At 37.2% G+C, this 22826-nt stretch overlaps 1 protein-coding gene across 2 annotated transcripts in view; it reads left to right on the plus strand.

The window, feature by feature from the left end:
- LOC109418953 (GATA zinc finger domain-containing protein 10) overlaps positions 1–22826 on the plus strand; it is a 567982-nt gene that overhangs the window by 440398 nt on the left and 104758 nt on the right. Inside the window, exon 2 of one of the 2 annotated variants that reach the window (XM_062853955.1) lies at positions 2244–2341. The exons of the other annotated variant lie outside the window; for it this stretch is intronic. Coding sequence (XP_062709939.1) covers positions 2244–2326 — 83 coding nt within the window. The 3' untranslated portion in view covers positions 2327–2341. Of the gene's footprint in view, positions 1–2243; positions 2342–22826 lie in introns of those variants that run through there. 2 annotated transcript variants of the gene reach the window in all.

The raw sequence follows: 22826 nt of genomic DNA on the forward strand, positions 1-22826 counted from the left end.
TTGCCTCACCACCAGTCGGGGTGATTGTGTTTGATGCGTTTCTCGATTTGTCGACGGAATCAAAACAAAAGAAACTATTGCCGAAACAAGAAATAGCATCAGAGCCGTGTAATAATGCGCGCGAAACACCAATCTCAAGGTCGCGCGCGTCATGGTAGCAATTTCGGCGGATTGGATGCTTTTCCTTTTCCCTCATCATGGCGGCAGAGACACGGTTGCTCGAGCATTTCGTAGTGTTTCTTTCGGCTTTGTTTTCGGTGGTATGTTTCAAATTCAAAATAAACAACACAATGTGGGCCTTGGGGCGATCATCAACCCCCGTCGCGCGGGCTGGAACGGTGTTGTTTCGTTACGTAAGGTCTCAAGTTTGATTTGAAGATGAAAGATGTAAGAGCTAGAAAGATCTTCTATACTTCTGTTTTCTGTCTTCTGTCTTCTGTCTTCTGTCTTCTGTCTTCTGTCTTCTGTCTTCTGTCTTCTGTCTTCTGTCTTCTGTCTTCTGTCTTCTGTCTTCTGTCTTCTGTCTTCTGTCTTCTGTCTTCTGTCTTCTGTCTTCTGTCTTCTGTCTTCTGTCTTCTGTCTTCTGTCTTCTGTCTTCTGTCTTCTGTCTTCTGTCTTCTGTCTTCTGTCTTCTGTCTTCTGTCTTCTGTCTTCTGTCTTCTGTCTTCTGTCTTCTGTCTTCTGTCTTCTGTCTTCTGTCTTCTGTCTTCTGCCTTCTGTCTTCTGTCTTCTGTCTTCTGTCTTCTGTCTTCTGTCTTCTGTCTTCTGTCTTCTGTCTTCTGTCTTCTGTCTTCTGTCTTCTGTCTTCTGTCTTCTGTCTTCTGTCTTCTGTCTTCTGTCTTCTGTCTTCTGTCTTCTGTCTTCTGTCTTCTGTCTTCTGTCTTCTGTCTTCTGTCTTCTGTCTTCTGTCTTCTGTCTTCTGTCTTCTGTCTTCTGTCTTCTGTCTTCTGTCTTCTGTCTTCTGTCTTCTGTCTTCTGTCTTCTGTCTTCTGTCTTCTGTCTTCTGTCTTCTGTCTTCTGTCTTCTGTCTTCTGTCTTCTGTCTTCTGTCTTCTGTCTTCTGTCTTCTGTCTTCTGTCTTCTGTCTTCTGTCTTCTGTCTTCTGTCTTCTGTCTTCTGTCTTCTGTCTTCTGTCTTCTGTCTTCTGTCTTCTGTCTTCTGTCTTCTGTCTTCTGTCTTCTGTCTTCTGTCTTCTGTCTTCTGTCTTCTGTCTTCTGTCTTCTGTCTTCTGTCTTCTGTCTTCTGTCTTCTGTCTTCTGTCTTCTGTCTTCTGTCTTCTGTCTTCTGTCTTCTGTCTTCTGTCTTCTGTCTTCTGTCTTCTGTCTTCTGTCTTCTGTCTTCTGTCTTCTGTCTTCTGTCTTCTGTCTTCTGTCTTCTGTCTTCTGTCTTCTGTCTTCTGTCTTCTGTCTTCTGTCTTCTGTCTTCTGTCTTCTGTCTTCTGTCTTCTGTCTTCTGTCTTCTGTCTTCTGTCTTCTGTCTTCTGTCTTCTGTCTTCTGTCTTCTGTCTTCTGTCTTCTGTCTTCTGTCTTCTGTCTTCTGTCTTCTGTCTTCTGTCTTCTGTCTTCTGTCTTCTGTCTTCTGTCTTCTGTCTTCTGTCTTCTGTCTTCTGTCTTCTGTCTTCTGTCTTCTGTCTTCTGTCTTCTGTCTTCTGTCTTCTGTCTTCTGTCTTCTGTCTTCTGTCTTCTGTCTTCTGTCTTCTGTCTTCTGTCTTCTGTCTTCTGTCTTCTGTCTTCTGTCTTCTGTCTTCTGTCTTCTGTCTTCTGTCTTCTGTCTTCTGTCTTCTGTCTTCTGTCTTCTGTCTTCTGTCTTCTGTCTTCTGTCTTCTGTCTTCTGTCTTCTGTCTTCTGTCTTCTGTCTTCTGTCTTCTGTCTTCTGTCTTCTGTCTTCTGTCTTCTGTCTTCTGTCTTCTGTCTTCTGTCTTCTGTCTTCTGTCTTCTGTCTTCTGTCTTCTGTCTTCTGTCTTCTGTCTTCTGTCTTCTGTCTTCTGTCTTCTGTCTTCTGTCTTCTGTCTTCTGTCTTCTGTCTTCTGTCTTCTGTCTTCTGTCTTCTGTCTTCTGTCTTCTGTCTTCTGTCTTTTGTCTTCTGTCTTCTATCTTCGATTTTATCCTTTACCTGCTTCCTTCTTTCAACCTTTCTCTTTTATTTTTGTTTTATTTTTTTTCTGCGTCAGATTATTTATTACATATTTATTTTTCCTTCTGTCTTGAAACCAAACTAATGCGATTTATTTATCTTTCTTTCCAGGTAATTTTCTGCACATGTCCGTTCGCATCCAGAACATTAAGGTTTGTTGTATGTCTAAAATTCCCCAAGTCACACATGCGTAATTGCTCACTCGTTCATCGCTGAATCTTTGGAAAGCATACAATTTTTCAATAACAAAATGTAAATTCTAGCCTATGTGTCAACATTCATTACTTTTTGAAAACATACTTTTGATTTTGTTTTTCTTTTTTTTATTACCATTTTCCTTCAAGCAATTTTCTTAAATATTCTTCCAGAAGTTTCTCAAGAGATTTCATTCGGAGATTTCTTTTGGGATTCCTTTAGGGGTTCCTCTAGAAACTCCTGCGATTCCTTCAGGAATTCTTCCAGGAATCCGTCTAGAGATTTCTTTGGGGACTACTTGAGGACTTCTCTCCAAGGACTTTTCCAAACATTTCCCCATGCTTTTTTATTTTTCAATCCCGATCAGAAGCACATAACAAGACTATAACAAAGTTATGAAAACTGTTGTAAGAAATAACAGTCAACTTCTGTTATTATATGATTTTGTTTTCATATAATTTTGTTGTAGAGATATTTCGATGTTCCATAGATATTTCTATGTTCTATGCATAACAAAATTTGTTATTATTTTAGCATCAAAATTATAACAAAACTTGTTCTATGTATGGAAACAGATTTATAACAGTTCTTCCCAAGTAACTATGATTGCTGAACGGTGAGAGTATTAGCCGACCAGTAGCTGGTTAATGGTGTCAATGGCAGAACACTATGACAGCTGAACATTGGTCTGAGGTATGGCTTGTTCAACCTCTTTAATCAGCAATACATAGGTGGCAGAATATCAAGTTGAATAGAATATTATTCATCTGGGTAACCAACTTTAAAACATACACCAACATGCAGAATTAATCATCTGTTCTTCAACCTTTAATCAAATAATTTTTGACAGCTGACCCAAGCATGGTTTTCGTGAAGTCCACATCGCTTCTTCAGCCTCAATACAGACTTAGTTCAACTTATGTTCTTGACTATTCAGACACAACAAGTAAAGCTCTTGTTTGCGAGGATATGTATACAATTGTGTGTGGTGTAGGTGCTAACGTGAGTGACTATAAATCAGGCGGTCCGAGTTCAATTCCTAGTTTTCCCACAGATTAATTCATACATTCCTAAACATCTCCTCTGGAGATAAACGCAGCTAATGCTAAAAATAGGCTCACGAAAGTGTTTTTATTTTATTTTTATCCACTTCAGAAATTTAAATGATTACTGTTTAAGCGCATATTAAGCCTTAAATCAGCCTTCCAATGAACCTCAAATCAGCTAAAGGTTGAATAAAATCACCAAAATTAGATGTTTAGGAGCTGAATTGTAAAAAGGATTGTAGCTCTTGTGCTCAGCTTTTGTTCAAATGAAGGCTGATTTAAAATAGTTGGAGAAACTTTTGTACAGCAACAAATTGTTGCCTGGGTTGTTTTATTATGCAAATTAATATAATTGCCTATAACAACATTTCGTAGCACATTTATGTTGTAATATGTGTTATGTTTTTAACAAAATAATATCAAAATCTGTGAGAATTTTTGAATTTATGCATTTTTGTTTTGCTATTTTGGTTTAACAAAGTTTGATGTAATCTTGTTATGATTATAAGTCAAATTGTTATATTTTCATTTTGATTGTGTTTGTAAGATTTTTTTGTTATTTTTACTTCCAACGGTACATGTTTTATAACTACCGTTGCTACAAAAACCGTTGTAACAAAACACTACCTGTAATATTTTTTTTTTCCATCTAGTCGGGGAAAAATTCCTAGGAATACTTCTGGGCTCTACCAATGATTTCTCTAGGAATTTGTTTAGAGATCTCTCCAGGTTCAATTTAACCTCGTTTTACGTCCATCATTGACTGCGCTTTCAGAATTTCTGCGACAATTTTGTTAAAAACTGTGCTGAGTATTACTATCTCTAGGAGTTTTACGAGAATATTTTACAGATTTTTTGTTTTTTTTTTTACATTCGCTTGTGCAGAATGGGATAAGTTTAATACGATTATGAACAAGTTATTAATAAGATAGGATTTGTCTTAGCGAGAAAACAAGAAGCAGGATTTGTTCAAGTTTAACAGCTATACCAAGAAGAAGAAAAACAAGTAGATATGTGGGTTCTCAAACTTTTTCAACTTGCATCCCACTTTTGTTTTTTTTATAGAATTTGGCAACTCGCCAGTAAATTTCCAGAAAATATGTCATTTTTTGCATATTTTGACTGACTTTTTAAATAAATACATTTTATCACTTCCATAGATTTTAATAAACTTCGTTACGTAGCGCTCGAACTTCAAAAAAAATTAAATTCAGTGCACTTTTCGTTTATTTTTTTTTTTAAGCCTTGGAAGGTTGAGTTGCCCTAGTGTTCAGAATTAGTAAATTCGTATTAAAGAATTTGAGATAAGTATCGAAATATCTACTATATAGAACCAGTCTGACTCAATGCCACACTACTGAACAGGTTTTAGGTATTATTTGGCATCACCATGGCAAGTAGTTTGATTCGCCATTCTGCCGCTAGGTGGCGCAAGTGAGCATGGAAAAATGAGCATTTTCAACTAGTTCTATCTCGTGATCCTGATGAGATAGAAAGTTCAAGTCTACGGCAAAGTTGTTCGGAAGGTCCTGAACATCGTGATGTCAAGCAGTTTAGTTTGCAATTCTGCCGCTAGGTGACGCTAGTTAGCATGAAAAAATTAGCATTTTCAACTAGTTCTATCTCGTGATCCTGATGAGATAGAAAGTTCAAGTCTACGGCAAAGTTGTTCGGAAGGTCCTGGACATCATGATGACAAGCAGTTTAGTTTGCAACTCTGCCGCTAGGTGACGCTAGTAAGCATGGAAAAATTAGCATTTTCAACTGGTTCTATCTCGTGATCCCGATGAGATAGAAAGTTCAAGTCTTCGGCAAAGTTATTCGGAAGGTCATGGACATTATAATGACAAGCAGTTTAGTTCGCAATGCTGCCGCTAGGTGACGCTAGTGAGCATGAAAAAATAGCATATTCAACTAGTTCTATCTCGTGATCCTGATGAGATAGAAAGTTCAAGTCTTCGGCAAAGTTGTTCGGAAGGTCATGGACATTATAATAACAAGCAGTTTGGTTCGCAATTCTGCCGCTAGGTGACTCTAGTGAGCATGAAAAAAATGAGCATTTTCAACTAGCTCTATCTCGTGATCCTGATTAGATGGAAAGTTCAAGTCTTCGGCAAAGTTGTTCGGAAGCATCTTCAACTGGTTCTACCTCGAGATCCCGATGAGATAGAAAGTTCAAGTCTTCGGCAAAGTTGTTCGGAAGGTCATGGACATTATAATAACAAGCATTTTGGTTTGCAATTCTGCCGCTAGCTGACACTTGTCAGCACTGAAAAATGAGCATTTTCAACTAGTTCTATATCGTGATCCTGATGAGATGGAAAGTTCAAGTCTTCGGCAAAGTTGTTCGGAAGGTCCTGGACATCATGATGACAAGCAGTTTAGTTTGCAATTCTGCCGCTAGGTGACGCTAGTAAGCATGGAAAAAAGAGCATTTTCAACTGGTTCTATCTCGTGATCCCGATGAGATAGAAAGTTCAAGTCTTCGGTTAAGTTGTTCGGAAGGTCATGGATATCATAATGACAAGCAGTTTGGTTCGCAATTCTGCCGCTAGGTGACACTTATAAGCACTCAAAAATGAGCATTTTCAACTAGCTCTATCTCGTGATCCTGATGAGATACAAAGTTCAAGTCTTCGGCAAAGTTGTTTGGAAGGTCCTGGACATCATTATGACAAGCAATTTGGTTCGCATTTCTGCCGCTAGGTGGCGCAAGTGAGCATGGAAAAATGAGCATTTTCAACTAGTTCTATCTCGTGATCCTGATGGGATAGAAAGTTCAAGTCTTCGGCAAAGTTGTTCGGAAGGTCATGGACATTATAATGACAAGCACTTTAAATCGCAATGCTGCCGCCAGGTGACGCTAGTGAGCCTGGAAAAATGAGCATTTTCAACTGGTTCTATCTCGTGATTCCGATGAGATAGAAAGTTCAAGTCTTCGGCAAAGTTGCTCGGAAGGTCATGGACATCATGATGACAAGCAGTTTGGTTTGCAATTCTGCCGCTAGGTGACACTTATAAGCACTGAAAAATGAGCATTTTCAACTGGTTCTATCTCGTGATTCCGATGAGATAGAAAGTTCAAGTCTTCGGCAAAGTTGTTCGGAAGGTCATGGTCATTATAATGTCAAGCAATTTGGTTCGCATTTCTGCCACTAGGTGACGCTAGTGAGCATGGAAAAATGAGCAATTTCAACTGGTTCTATCTCGTGATCCCGATGTGATAGAAAGTTCAAGTCTTCGGCAAAGTTGTTCGGAAGGTCCTGGGCATCATGATGACAAGCAGTTTAGTTTGCAACTCTGCCGCTATGTGACGCTAGTGAGCATGGAAAAAATTAGCATTTTCAACTAGTTCTATCTCGTGATTCTGATGAGATAGAACGTTCAAGTCTTCGACAAAGTTGTTCGGAAGGTCCTGGACATCATGATGACAAGCAGTTTAGTTTGCAATTCTGCCGCTAGGTGGCGCTAGTGAGCATGGAAAATGAGCACTTTCATCTAGTTCTATCTCGTGATCCCGATGAGATAGAAAGTTGAAGTCTTCGGCAAAGTTGCTCGGAAGGTCATGGACATCATAATGATAAGCAGTTTGATTTTTTTCTTTAAGAGAGATTTTCAGCCCGAGGCTGGTTCATCTCTCAGCAGTAGTTTGGTTCGTAACTCTGCCGCTAGGTGACGCCTGTGAGCATGGAAAAATGAGCATTTGAAACTAGTTCTATCTCGTGACCCTGATGAGAGAGAAAGTTCAAGCCGTTGGCAAAGTTGTTCCGAAGATCGTCAGTTAAAAAAAATACTTCTGTTATTTCTATTTCTTTTATTTTTAAAGACACGGACACGTTTAATGCTTCAGTGAGCTATTTGCTCTTTGAAGGAAGCACGACACTAGACAACGGACAAGCATGCAACGCCCAGTGGCACAGCCGAAAACTTTTCCTGACAGCTGCGGCGGGAATCGAACCCGCGCTCCTTAGCACGATGCGACTAAAGGCTTGGTGACCTTAGCCGCACGACCACGAAGCCACTTTTATTGGAATCAGTTGCTCTGTTTTACGTAAAACTTCAGATTATCGATAATCGGTAAAATTTTGCCGACGTTTAGCTTTACTAAACTTAAAAAAAGTAAGGTTTCTTGCCAAAGTTTGGTAATTTTTTGCCGGTTTTTAATATTTCCAAGGTTTTTTTTTATATTTTAACTGCTGACCTTGCCGTACAAATCTAACTGAAAATGCAAACTACAAGCAACAGCTAATACTCATTATACAGACTAAGACTTACAATACAACATTTTGAATAGAATTAGGGAGAATTCGAATTTCTAGAAATAACTCTGCCGATTCTCCAAGTAAGTATTCGAAAATTATAAAAACGTCCAGCCATATCATTTGACACATTTGATAAGGCTTTTGCGCCCCACCAAAAATCAGCCCACGACTTTGTAGTGGGTCGCCACTAATAGTTGGAGAAACGCTGAAGTAAATGTCTTGGATCCTATAAAAAAAGCAAAAAAAACTCACAAAACTCTTGAAGTTATTTCCAATTTTTATATATTTTATTTTTCTCTCAAATAAAGTAGTCTTTGAGTCGGGTCCGGATATCCTGCAGAGAATTCTTCCTTGGACACCACCAGATAAGCTCTGGTGGTGCTTGTGATAACTTTTGGTTGGAATTTGTATCGCTTTTTCGTCTATTTTTTTATTTTTTTTTTATTTTCTTTTTTTTTATTTTTATGTTTCAGCAATTGTAGTCCGCAATGTATTAAATAGGTATGGGAAAATATGCTACGTAAACGAGCAGAACGTCACAATGCAACGGTTGTAAGAAAACATGTACCATCAATTGTTAAAAAAAAAAACAAAAAATTAAAAACTCCTTCAATTTTTTTTTCATAAATATCAGTATTTTGGAAAATGTACACGAAGTTTTTTCAAAAAGTCCACTATTAATTATTGTACAAAATCCACGTTTATTTCAATTTATTAACTAACTCTCTCAATGCATACATTCCATAATTGAGTAAGTTTTTATTTTTTTTCTATTTTTTCCAAAGCATGTCTACTAACAGATTGTGGCAATTACAATGTATTCGTGACCATAATCAGACCCTTATGAGCATAATGGTCTGTTCACGTTCTGAAGTTTCGATTCCAAAAATGGCGAAGCATTGATCATTTCTAAATTGATCTCTGCACGGAATGGATCATTAACTTTTTGTTTTTTTTTTTCATTCTTCAAAAATTAGAAAATTTTCTTTTTTTTTTATTTCATTCTATAAATTTGGAATGTTTTGTTCGTAGTTTTCAATTTTTAGACAGAAATACTCTCTTACTAAAGCTCCTAATCATGCAAAAAGATTCTAGACTTGGTGGCTGCGTTCCATTCCGTATAACAATCGATGACCCAATGGAAAACCCCAGTGACCACATGCTCGTGTATGCCCAAACTTCGAAAACAACTATCAACTGTCAACCATGAATCATTTCCCATTCGATTGGATTGCAAGTTGACCAATTCTGGCGAAAACTGTGCCACTGGACGCGGAAAATAAGCACCATTCTGATGCAGCTGGAGCATTACTCAAATTTAAAACCATTCGGGCATGTCTTATCCACCACAACTGTTGTGGACACGTCCGAAGCTTGAACCATCACTACTGATAGGAGTGACTCAGTTCAGTTCAACTGCTACTAGAGGAACCCCATATCGCGGAGAAATTCTAAACACCTCAAATTCCGGGGTGACACATGACGCTGCCCGTTTGTCTTGATCCGTTTGCTGCGCGCGCGGATTGAGCGCAAGTTTGCAAGCTGAGATGCTCCCGGCTCGGTAGCTCGGTAGCTATCTACCAATCGACCAGTCAGTCAGTGGCCCGGTCGAGAATTTACACCGCTCACACGCTTCTCGCGGTACACAGTTGAGTTTACCGTGAGGAGGGGTGACCTTAGTTTGATGAACAAAATTTATTATCCAAAATTTTATTGTGTAGAAAATTTTAAAAGAATCATACTCATGAGAAATAAATGTATTAATTCAATTTTTTTCATCTTGAAATTATCATAAAACGAGCTCACCAATTTACAGTCAGTCTCAGTTTAGGTGCCCTTAGAAAGTGTTTCAAAGCGTAAGATTGATTGAAAGTCTAATGAGATTTAGTTTTTTTTTCGTAAAAACATGAAACAAACTCACCAATTACAGTCATTTTTTTAAGTTCTTCTTCTTCTTGGCGCAGCGTCTTAACTGGGACCCTAATTGAGCCTACTTCTTAGATTAGTATTTAATGATCACTTCCACAGTTAACAGCTGAGAGGTTCCTCTGCCAATGACCAATTTGCAATTTGTATATCGTGTGGCAGACATTAAACTCTATGCCTTAAGAAGTTCAGAAAATTTCCTTCCCGAAAAGTTCCTGGACCGAACGCGAATCTAAAACGTTACCCTCAGCTTGGCCATGCAGAATACTCACGCCTTGCGGCCATAATTCTATTAAACTTTCACTGAAGAAGATGACATTCTGGAATAGATTATTGAGCAATCTATTTATATCTATTTTTCGTATCTAATTGTATTTTTCCTTAAAGCAACAAGGAACGAGCTCACCATTTCGATAGTGTATCTACACTTTAGAGTCCTCTACATCATCTGACCAAAATTTCATAACCATGTAACTGTTGAATCTTTCTTTAAGTGCTTATGCAATAATTAATGTATAATTTCTACGTTAGGCTCAAAATAACATGGAACGAGCTCACCAAGTTAGAATTAATCTGATTATCCACAAGATTATCTATGTTCTTTTTTGTTGTTAACTAACAAAAATCAGACATGTTGGTTTACGATGCATGTTATATCTAAAAAAAACAGAACCTGTTTTTTTTTTCGGAAGGCTCACACGCCATGAATCTTTACGGAGCCAGCTTGTTTTCCTTATTGTTTCTAATCGCAGTAGTTCAAATAACTCAATAAGTTCAAGCTATCCAATGAGCGTCCCCCAACGGTACCCCATCATCTAGCTCGGCATCGACTTAGAGCTCAAGCTCATATGCGTGAGGAGGGGGGGGGGGGTGCCTTCCCAAAGCGGGGGTTGTCAATCCGCTGCGCGAGCGAGGGCTGTGTGTGTGTGGCAGTGCAGTGTAGGGCTGCAGTCAGAGTAGTGTGTTATTGCAACTTGCAAGAGACCCGTTCGTTTTTGCGTTTCGTCTCTTACGGACCACGATGAAGTCGAAGACGACGACGACGACTGACTTTGCGGTATCGGCTTCGGCCTGGGCTTGGGTCGGTGGGGGAGAAGAGTGTAATGGTCGTGTGCAGCCTTGAATTCGTTCGCTGCACTTTTGGTTGTTGCTTGGTTTGTTGGAATTGGTGCTACGCTGCTGCTGGCGTACGAACCGTCCGTGTATTTATTTATTGAGTGTAAATATCTAAATGCAGTTCAGAGCGCAACTGTTGTTGTTGTTATGGTGTATATCGACTGCGGGGTACAACTCGCCGCCACCATCATGTGTAGTAGCACTGATGATGGCTTGGCACCGTTTTCTTTTCTATTCGCTTTTTTTATTTCGCGAGTCGCTACTGGGGTTGATGCTGGCTGTTGCTGGTGCATCTGGGCACAGGGGAAAAGCTTCGCGTTCTGAATCGTCCGCGGTGGCGTCTGGTAGTTGATCATCCAGCTCGAGCAGCACAGAACGATGATGATCATGATCTTGGTGATGCTGGATGGAAGGGTTTATGGATGTGGAAGGGACGGAAGAGCAGGTAGTATTTAAGAATGCAACCGGAATGATGCAACTGACTTGATGATGAGCCTTTTTTCTTGATTTGATCTCTTCTGGTTCTTGGTGAATTTTCCTTTCCGTTCTGAATTCCAGGAATACATTCAATTGGAATTGAACACCTGGTTCGCTCGGAATTCTTCTACTTCTAGATTTTTTATTTTTATTTCATGCGCTCCTTTTCTTTATCGCAACAAAGTTACTTATCTTAAATTTTCACCCGTTTGACGAAATAGGAATTATGCAGCTATTCAAAATCGTTAGCTTCCCGACAAATAATTCACGTTTCATGTTTATCAAACCTGATCTGTTCAGGTTAGTTTCAATCCATAAGCAGTTCATAGAAATCCTATTTCTCAGTTATCGAATTCTTATTACGCTATGTCATATCGAATTATTTGCAACAGTTACCTAAACATAGACAATTCGAAACGAGAGCTTTTTGTCACCCTCTCACTTCAACAATTATGAACTTGCGCAGACGCAGCACATTTTTTTATATGTGGACTACTATGAGCGAGCGAATGCATCATCAATTCCTTCCTCTTATTCACAATGACCAGAGTTCTAAGCATAACAAGTGCAGGGATCATCATAACTCAAAATCTAAAAAATTGAACTCCCAACTCAAGTTACCAAAAATTCCGCTTCCTAACTATGAGCCTTGCTGAAACTTTGCATACGACATCCAGCACGGCTCATTGTTACCCTCTTAAGCAGCTTGAAAGCTGCTTGAAATGCCACTCCAAATTTTTTTGGAACTTTCAAGTTGTTAGAAGTTTATTTCAATAATTTGGTATGCTAAGACTTTTTTTTTAATTATTATAACGTTTATTAGAAAAGAGGTTTTGTGCATTTTTGAGGAAGATTTCAAATGGAAATCACCTCAAGGGGCCTTTTCATTCTTTCAAAATTCTCAGTTAGTATAAATAAATAACCTAATCGCGATTTTAAATGCACAAATCTCATGAAAACGAACATAAAAAAACCTAATTAATCCACCTTTCTCGTGCTATCGAAAACCCATTTCAACAAAACTCAAGTGACATGTAGATGAATATCGCACTTTCATACGTTTAACAAAAAATCATTTCATGGCACCAGAAATCACATTGTTTATCTGGCTTTGGATGTTTGAGCCTTAAACTTAAAAAACGCAATCTTGAATTTTGAACCGTTATTTTGGATTTAGGTCCGTCATCTTTGAAATTCTGGTCATTAGTTTTGAACTCCAAACTTCTTCCCCATTCCAGATATACCCATATTGAAGGGGCTTAGAGCCTAAATCCCATTAAACAGCCGCCATATTGGATATTGACCGCCATCTTGGTTATTCTTATTGCTATTTTTGGACTCCGAAAATTCTCCCTATACCATTCCATTTTCCATATTTTAGGGTCTAAAACTCCATTAAACGGAAGCTATCTTGAATTTGGAGCCGCCATCTTGGATTTTATACCGCCATCTTTGATACACTGGTCGCCATTTTTGGAGTCCAGATATCTCCGCAATGAGTGTGATGGAAATAACACTTGACTATCCCGAGGACCTCCCACTTTCAACAAACTCGCATGTGAGTTCTTCCTTCGAAAGGGAAGTAAAGCGTGGGTACCGAGATGAACTAGCCTAGGGCCAAAAATTTCATTATTTCAGATAAAAAAAAACTTCCCAATGAAAAATATACTCATTTTGCATGGTTTTAGAGCCTAAAACACCATCAACAGCAGCCATCTTGAATTTAGAGCTGCCATCTTGGAATTTAGACGGCCATCTTGAATTCTGTGGTCGCCACAGTTGGACTCCAAACATCTTCCCCATACCAACCCCATTATTGCATGGTTTTAGAGCCTAAAACTCTATTAAGCAGCCGCCATCTTGAATTTGGAGCCGCCATCTTGAATATTATGCTGCAATCTTGAATTTAAGGCTGACTTCGTGGAACTTCTGGTCTCCAGTGATGATTTCCGTACAAAAATTCGTCAACCATGCCAAAGGTTACAAAAAATCGCCGCAGTTTGATGTGTCGCATGGACCAGTTCTACCGGTGCTGGTCCGGATCACTGAAATTGACATAACTCCGGAACGCTTTGACCGAACCGGACCATTTTCAATAGCAAACAATGCGGTAAAATTACGGTTCGACTCGAGCTATAATCCGAAAAATCTGCCAATGGGAAGTGCCTTAAAAGTGAGTGAACTTATTTTGCGCACAGACATACATACACACACACATACACACACACAGAAACCATCTCAATTCGTCGAACTGAGTTGATTGGTATATAAGACTTGATCCTCCGAGCCTTTTTTTTTTTTTTCGAAAAATCGTTTTTTGAGTGAACATATACCAATAAACTTAGTGTACCAGAAAGGCAAAAAGATTTTTTGTCATTTTAGCAAAAATTTCTTTATAAGAATATTTTCATATGGACAGTAAAATTGAATTTACAAAATCAATGAATTGAAGTTCAGATGAAAAAAATCAAACTGGAATCAAACCGCATTTTGAGAAGTTTCTTTAAAAGCTGCTAAGAAGGCTATCCAGGCTTCTTTATGTGAACTTTCATGTTTAAAATGAATCCTTCTAATAGAGCAGTGGTGCTCATCCTGCGGCCCGCGGGCCGCATGCGGCCCTCCAAGCCTTAAGACGCGGCCCGCGGAGTACTTTAAGACGAATCGAAGTTTTTGAACGATTATTTGAAGTAACTCGTTAAATTCATTGAGAAATCAAACAAAAATAAAATTGCTGATCAATTTTACAATGCTGAAAGAACAATCCGTTCTGCTAAGATTCGAAATCGCAACTCCGAAATATTTCGGTATTTCAGCTAAGTCACGAAGCCAGCTTACAGTTATTTATAAGTGGTACGAATCAAATGAAAGTTTGTTAAAAATGTCAATGCAACGCTGAGCAAATATTTCACATTTCAACTTTCCGAAGAACATACAAACACGAAGTTTTTGACAAAATTCTCAACAAATCTCGACTTGGTTGCCAATATTGTTTCATTTTCACTTACAAATCCAATTTGAATTGTCCAACTTCTGAACGAACTTAAAGAAAAAAAATCTCAGGCGAGATTCATAAAGCGTCTCCTGTGCCCTTTCGGAGAAACTGTTGGATACATTTTTGGAGAAACTCCAGCAAACATTATTGGAGAACAATTTTAAGCAACTCTAAGCGAAATATATGGAGAAACTCAATGAGAAAGTTGTGGTGATAATGCATGGAAATTATAGGAGCATCTCCTAGAAAAATGTTTTAGTACCACTCTAACAGAAATTTATTTAACAACTTTAGAATAAATTCCTCGAGCAACAAAAAGAGAATTTTCAGGAGTAACTACAAACAAGATTCCAGAACCAACTCCATCAAGACACAAAAGATGCTTAGAACGCCTGAAGCAACTTATGCAGCAACTTTAGAAGATAATGTTGAAGAAACTTCCGGAAACAATTGTTAAAAATCTAAATTTTGAAGAAATTTAATGATGAGTATTGCATCAACTTTAGAAGAGACTTAATGACAGAATTTACTAAAATCTTCAAAAAACTCCTGGAAAATTTTCGGGAAAATCCGGAAGCTATTCTAGGAGAAATTCTTGGAAACGAATAATGAGAAATTTCTGAAGTAACTTCAGGGCATTTCCAAAGGCAAATCTAAGAGGAGTTCTTGGAGATGTTCCTAGAAAATTCTAGAAAAACTAAAAGAAACTTCAAGAAATTTCTCGAAAACCTTCTGGTACAACTCCACAAGAAATTTCAGGAGAAAATCCAGCAAACCTTTTTGGAGCGATTCAAAACAAATTCTTGTAAAAGCTTCTTGACAAGTTCTTGAAGTGGCTTCTAGGGGCAACTTCTAAATTGTTTGTTTAAATTTCAATTCGAAGCTCAAACGTTTTTCTCAACCAAACTTATGAATCTAAATTATACAGTTCAGATTTTTAATAAATATGCTTTAGAATTGTTCTTTTTGTTGTTGTTTTATGCGGCCCGCGGGTCGATCCCGAATTGCAAATTTGGCCCGCGGTATCCTCCAGCCTGAGCAACACTGTAATAGAGAGATCTCCAGCAAACTGCTTAGCTCATAAAGTAGCCTCTTATCCGAACTTTGGGTTACTTGGGAGAGTAACAGTTTTAGTCAAATAGATTGGAATCATCATAAAACCAAAATAAAAGATATGAAGTTTTGTAATGGTTTTCAAAATCTCTACAAGACTAATTATTAATCAAAATTTTCACGCTCAAATTGAGAGCTCTATAAAAGTGTCCTCTGGCAAAGGTGTTTGAAATAATATTTCCGGCAACTTTACTGCAATACTTTATCGCATCTGGCATTGTTAAAAAGTGACACAATTAGAAAAAATATAAAGTTTGAGATAGTGCTTGCGACTTGCTATTTCCTCCTGTTTATGATCAATTATCATCAGAGAATAATGTTCATTTTTCAAGTTGCTTAAACCTATGCCTGTACCTAGTCCTGAGTTTTTTTACCTGTAATTGACAAGATTTTAAGCTTGATGACAGATAAATTTAATAATATGTTTTCAGAAAATTTAGAAATACTCACCTATTTTGTAAAAATAAGTGTTAAGTTTGGTTTTAACCACTATTTTTTAATAAATATTTTAGTAATCAAAATACAATATCACAAAATATAAAAAATACATACCTTTATTGAAGTGAAGGTCAGTGCCTCACTACAGAGTGATTTAAAAAAAAATGATGTTTTTATTTTTTGGCAGTATACTAGATCTTAGAGGTTTCTGGTAGAAATATAGATTTCAAGCGGAAATACCTTGTTTATTTTAATAAATAATCTAATATTTTAAAAAAGTCCATTATTATGCCATGCCCATGCTCGTACATAATCAGCAGGCTTCAACGATTCATTTCATGTAAGATTAAGTTCGAACCATTTTTTTTTTATTCCTTGTCGAGTATCTAAGTCACTGCGACCAGCTGATAGATCTATTGTGACATTTGCTCGAACCATTCCCAATGCCCTACTTTTTTCAAATGTTCAACATAAATATGGCTCTATTGTAAAGCTTACCTACCACCCCCCCCTCCCCCTTGAATTAACACTTTTTTGAGAATCTAACCCCTCAGATAGACCGAAACATCAAAAAGCTTTTTGGCTGTTTAGAAAAATAGGTATCTCAGCAAAAGTATTTATTAAAAATCCTCAAATTCTCTCTGAAAATGCTTAAGATTGCTTCTGAGAATTTTCTGATTTTTTTGTTGTTATGTTCTGTTGTTCTTATCCGACAAATTTAATATTATTTTTTCGGAAAATTTAGAAATATTCACGTATTGTAAAAAAAAAGTTTTAAGCTTCGTTTCAACCACTATTTCTTGTGAAAAAATTCACAAAGCATTAAAAAAATGCATACCATTTTGGAGGTGAAGATCAGTGACTCAAAAGAGAGAAGCTTTCGAAAAATTCCACAACATTCTCTCTGGAAATGCTTTAAATTTCTTTTGAGAATTTTTCGAAAATATATTGTCTTGTTTTGCTGTAATTATCTGACAATTTGTATATTTTTTTCGCAAAATTAAGAAATATTCTCTTATTGTGAAAAAAAAGTGTTAAGCTTTGTTTCAACCATTATTTCTTGTGAAAATTTTGGTAATCACAAAACAATAAAAAGAATGTATGCCTTGTTTAACCCTCTAATACCCAACCCCGCCTTTAGACGGGGATAGTTTGTGCGTAAGTCCATACATGCATAAAAAAGATTGAGGTTTTTTTTCGATTTTTTTTTAAATCTCACAAATTATTTAGGCAGTATTAAAGTTTCTGAAACCGCTTTTAATGGGAATTGTGGAAGAAATTCTGTAAGGTCTGCACTGAAATTTCTCAAAAAAGAAATCTGGAAATAAAAAAAAATTGAAGCCTTTTAAGATACTAAAAGAAATGCAGAATTAATTATTTGCGAAATACCAGCGAAGGACTTTGAAAAAAATCTTTTAAAAATAAACATTGACCTAGTGTTAGGAGGCGTTCTAGATGCTTGCCAAAGGCGGCGATGACTGGATTCTTTGTAACGTTACACATTTAAATAAGTTCAATCTTATTCCAAAATTGTAGATTTAATTTCATCATAAACCATCAATCAACAGGTCCGCTCTAGAGCCACAGTTTTCTCTAGTTACGGCATTTGCGTCAATCATTTATTACCAGAAGTCGAAACTTTTGCAGAGCAAAACCATTACTGCGCTTGAAGTCTCTATTATAAAGCCAAAACAAAATTGTTCAGCATGCACAAGCTATAATTAAAAATGTCCTATAATCACTATGATAAAAAATAAATAAAAACTAAAAACTAATGTTGAACAGTTGTGACTTTCTCAGTCTAAAAGAATTGAAATGGCTATAAAGTTTTGCATATTCTTTGAAAGGTCCAATACATATGACCAAAACATCGGGCTATGCCAAACATGCCGTTTCAATTCTCAAAAAAAAATCCTTTAAATTTAAACGGCTACTTAGTCTTTTAATTTGGAACAAATCTGGAACAAATTTCATTGTCACGGTGCTCGTTGACTCGTTGGGAAGGGGGGCTGTAGGCGTGACAAATAATAAATGAAATTGATAGAAAAATACCCTGATGAAGAAATACCCTGATGGAAAATACCCTGGTATGAAAAATCATAAAACTCATCGGATTCTTAAAAAAAATCCGATCGATTCAGATTGAGATTTTTTTTTTATTTTTTCGAATTAAATTTGCTCTTTCATCAAGATGCTAAAATCAGACCAAATTTTTGCAAGGGGGCTCACCCCTTTGACATAAAAGAAATTCAAAGATTGTGCCAGCCTAAGAGCTCATAGAGAATACCTAGGTAGCTAAACGGAAGCAGCACATATTTTGGCTAGTGTGCTAAGAATGTTTCTCTAAAACGACAAAGGAGCCAAAAAATTTTGAAAATTTTGAATTTGATTGAAAAGTCTATACAAATATGCTTGAACATAATACAATATCAATTCATTCTACTCTTGCATTACTCTCTCATTTTCACATAGCTTATCATTAATTTCGTCTAAGAAAATATATGTGAACTGATTTTGTAATAGTATATTCAGTATTGGTCAATACAAAGCTTGTGTACATGTTTTTTTCGGAAATTTTCTCTTGTACATGTCTATAACTTTAGAAGATAATGAAGATGTTTTTTTTTTTGGGAAGATATCAAAATGCAATTATTTTAGAAAATCTATTTCGCTTTTGGTCTATTTTTGCCTTTTTTTATTTTTCATACAAACTGATAAACTTTGAATGGCTCTGGAATTTTGCCTGGACCTCAAATATAATTTGAACATTTTTCGGAGACATTTTCTTTCTCAGGTTCAGAAGCTATAACTGTTTTCAAAAGTATAGTTTTGAGCAAAAAATAAACAAATGGAAATATGTACGAATTTAGCCAACTGTCTTCAGCTAAATAAAATTTGGGAAAAGCATAACAGTTAGCCAATGTACGGAAAATCATATAAACTGTCTGTCATGGAGCTTAAGTGGAATGAAAATCACAATGTCTGATATAAACTTTAAAATAATGAAAATATTGGTATCCTGTTTGGTTATCGTATTTATTTTGTATTTTGCCGTATATGAGTTATCTGATTGTTTCTTTGATCTTTCAAAATAATTTCTAATTCTGGTGTTATCATACTTAAGAATGCAATATTTTTTTTAATAAAGTTCGGAAGATAATCTGCAGAATTTAGTCTACAGGCGAACTGGATGCATTGCCTCCTGTTTTGGTTTTTGATTTTTATATAATTTTAAAAAAATACGAAATAATGTTTTCAAAATCGGTTTCCATACTTAGTAAATAGAAATATCAATATTTAGGTACACAGAAAAAAATATGTAATTAAAATTCAGCGAGAAATCATGCACATAAAGGGAATGCTAGAGTTAGTGCAATTTTACATGAGATATAATGTAAAATTACATTACCTTCGTGTAAATTTCCGCCAACTATCGCGTAAACCATCATGGACACCAACCGATTACGCGACTATTAGCGGAAATTTACACGAACTTAACGTAATTTTACATGATAACTCATGTAAATTTGCACTAACTCTAGCATTCCCTTTATGTGCATGATTTTTCGCTGAATTTTACATGAATCTTTTTTTCTGTGTAGGGTCTGGGACCATTTTGAGCACTTTCTGTTATAACTCAGTCAATTTCAAACCGATTGACTTGAATTTTATAACATGGCAGATACTAACATGGCAGATACTGTACATATCTGATCGTGTCCCAAAAATCAAATCAATCGGTTCAAAATTGACTGAGTTACAGCAGCAAGTGTCCAAAATAGGTCCCCCTGCTGAAATGACCCCAGACCCTATATTCGAAATTTTGATGGAAAAATAAACCATTTTAAACAAAATTTCTAAAAAAAATGTTTTGAAAAGTTTTTGGTAAAGGAAACAATAATTATGAGGGCGGAATTGGATGGTACATATCTGATTACACTCATTCGAAGGGGTTATTCTGCTTAGAGAAATCGGTACAAGATGATCCCTTTGAAACTTTTTGAAAAATGTGAATAGTTTTCCAAAGCTTTATAGTATTATCGAGTGAGTTCGATCATCACTCGAACATATTAATGTGAAGGAACATTTAATATTCAGATTATATCTATTAACCCACAAACGATAAGCCCCTCGATCCTCCGCCCACGCAATGCGCTAATCGCCCCACACACAATCAAAAAAGAAAGTGAAATTAGATCGCCCCCTTGTGTCCCGTACGAAAATAGCAGCCGGCCCCAAAACATTCTTAATCGGCATTCTTGGATCGTCCGCCGGGGAACCCACACTCACTTTTCTTGGCCTGGCCTGCCTGCACCTATCTAAAATGACGCGGCACGGCGCGCGGGTGATTTGACTATCTGGCAAAAACAAACGCCCAACAAACAAGAGTGTGGGAAATCACAATCAAAGCAACCCATGTGGTGTTTCGTTTGTCAGCAGTCGGCCGCGCTACTGTCGTGTCGCTTGAAGTCGAGTGCGATCTTTCGAAATGACGTTTTCGATTAAAGTAGGAGGGAAAATTGAAGTTTTTTTGACTTGAAATCAAAATTCCCAGGAACTACCCAAGTATCAATAGGGTCCTAAAATTAATGACGAAATCTCGCTTATATTAAATAATACGATCAAGCATGGTATTCTAATCGGAATTGTACTTTACTCGAACTTGAAAAACAAAGGAATAATGAGAAAATTCGAAATAAGAAACATGGTAAATAGTTCTACTTTGACATTTGAGGTTAACCTTGTGTGACTAAGCTCGACATTTTTCGCACTGGGATTTCAAAAATGTTCCTATCTGACATACACGGTGAAAAAAATCACTCAAAGTATGTGTTATAAGCTAGGGACGAGAGAAAAGGCTAAAAAAATAAAAATTATATATTTTCAGCTACGGTTAATAAAAACGTCAAAAAATGAGTAAATATGTACTCTTGAACCATATATTGTGGTTTAAAACAAGAATCCCGATAGGACTTTAGGAGCCTATTTAAGATTTTAGTATGGGTGGAGCTGTCTGACAGTTGAACAACTTTCAAAAAATTAAATAAAATATTACAAATTAAAATAAATTTCTAGAAATGATGAAATTTAAAAAAAAACACCAACAGATTGAAAATAAAAAAATAAAAACTATAATTGTATGGAGGAAAACGTCCCTTCTAAATCAGAAAAAAAACTTGAATTTCTGGCAACACTGACATGTTACATTTTATGTTTGAAACTAAAAATCTTATGTATGTTCACTTGGTGGATTTATTTTGAATTTTATTGCAATCCTGCTTAGAATTCACATCTAATTAGGTTAACAAAATATTACTGAAAAAAAAAAATCATCAACTGTGTTGCCAGTTTATCAATTCTCCATACATGCAACATAAGAAACCTGAGACTCATGCTTCTCAGCAGATATTCTCAAATCCGTGAATACACCACTTTGAAAACTTCCACCCGAATTCATCGACGCGTCGGCTGATGCTGCGAGAAAACTGACGCGTCGCGTCGTGGGTGGTAAGGGCATCCCCACCTCGCCGAAAACCAGCTCCCAAATGGCACGCACCGAAAGAGAGGACGGAAGGCAGACGGCGGCCGGTGCGGCGGTCGGAAAATGTGACATCAAATGTCACACGAAACACCACACGAATCGGCTGAAAGCGGCTTGAATGGCGCTGAGGCGGCTAGTTTTTCCTCCCGTCCGTCCGTCGTGTTTCAAAAATAGTGACCGAGCGTTTCAATGCAATGCAATGATGGTGGTGGTGGGATGAACGGGAGATTAAGTTTGTGTGAAAATAAATAGGAAAACAGGTGTTGCTTCGACACGGTTCGACGACGGGGATGAGCAAGATGCTTGCTGTTTAGAGACGATGAGGACGGGCAAAACTATTGCCTAATCGCGGCTGCTGGTTTGGCGGGATTAGTTAGGCCGCCGCACGAGACCAAGGGGCTCGACGATGATCGAACTCGTTGGACGCGTTTAGATGGTTGGGTGACCCCTCGTCGTTTCCTCATCGTCGACGACGCGACGTTGACATTAGCGAGTGAACGCGCAATGGGGAAACGGAGTTGCCTACGACGGATGGATGATGAGAATGCCTCACTTACGATGGTTCTAATTAATTTAGTCTAGCGCTTCTGGTTGGTGGGCGGGCGTATCTGTAGGGCGGCGTTAGGGCGGGCGGTGGCGTTTAGCCGTGCCGTCCGACTACTGGGGTATTTAGATCAATATCATCTATTCATAGAACTGTCACCCCGCGCGCACTATACCTACTGCTGCGAAGAGTCGTCTGACTACCCCCTGTCTGTGTGTTAGCACGGTTTTCGTTGCGCACACGGGAAGTCTACAAGGGCGGACCTAGTTTTGGACTACATACCTCGGGTTGTGATCTATGAGTTGCGGTCTAGTGTTTTGGTTCGGTGCGTATTGCGCGAGATATGAGAAATTGAGGGGGCTTATTTTGATTTTGAGTTCTCAAGGAGATTCTGGCAAATTCACGCGGAAATTATTAACCAATAGCTACACAATACAAATAATAAAAAGGCGAGAATTAAGGATTTGGTAATTCAAAACTTCGACAAAAATAAAAAAAAAAAACATAATATAAATAAGAATAAAAAATCTAATATTTTTAATAATAAAAATAAAAAAGAGGTTACCAAAAAAAATAAAAGAAAAAAATAACGAAAAAAAAACAAAAAATTGAAAAAATCCACGAAAAATAATAAACAGATCAAAAGTTAGGAATTAGAAAAAAAAATCAGAAGCTATACTCCAAAATTTCAACAACATGTTTAAAAAAAGAAATTAATAATCCAAAAATCCAAAAAAAATTAAAAAAAAACAGGTAAGAAGATAGGATAGCGTGTTCCTAATGCAACTTTGCATCTTGTTCTTCTTCTTTATGGATCTACGTCCGCACTGGGACTTGCCCTGCCTCGCTTTAACTTAGTGTTCCTTGCACACTTCCACAGTTATTAATTGAAGGGTTTTCTTTGCCTACCATTGCATGAATTTGTATATTGTGAGGCAAGTACAATGATACTCTATGCCCAGGGAGTCGAGAAAATTTTTTTCTCCGGATTGGCGATTCATAGCTTTAACCACTAGGCTAACTGGAGACCCCCAACTTTGAAT

Source organism: Aedes albopictus, chromosome 2 (assembly GCF_035046485.1).
Source record: "Aedes albopictus strain Foshan chromosome 2, AalbF5, whole genome shotgun sequence".
NCBI classification, from domain to species: domain Eukaryota; kingdom Metazoa; phylum Arthropoda; class Insecta; order Diptera; family Culicidae; genus Aedes; species Aedes albopictus.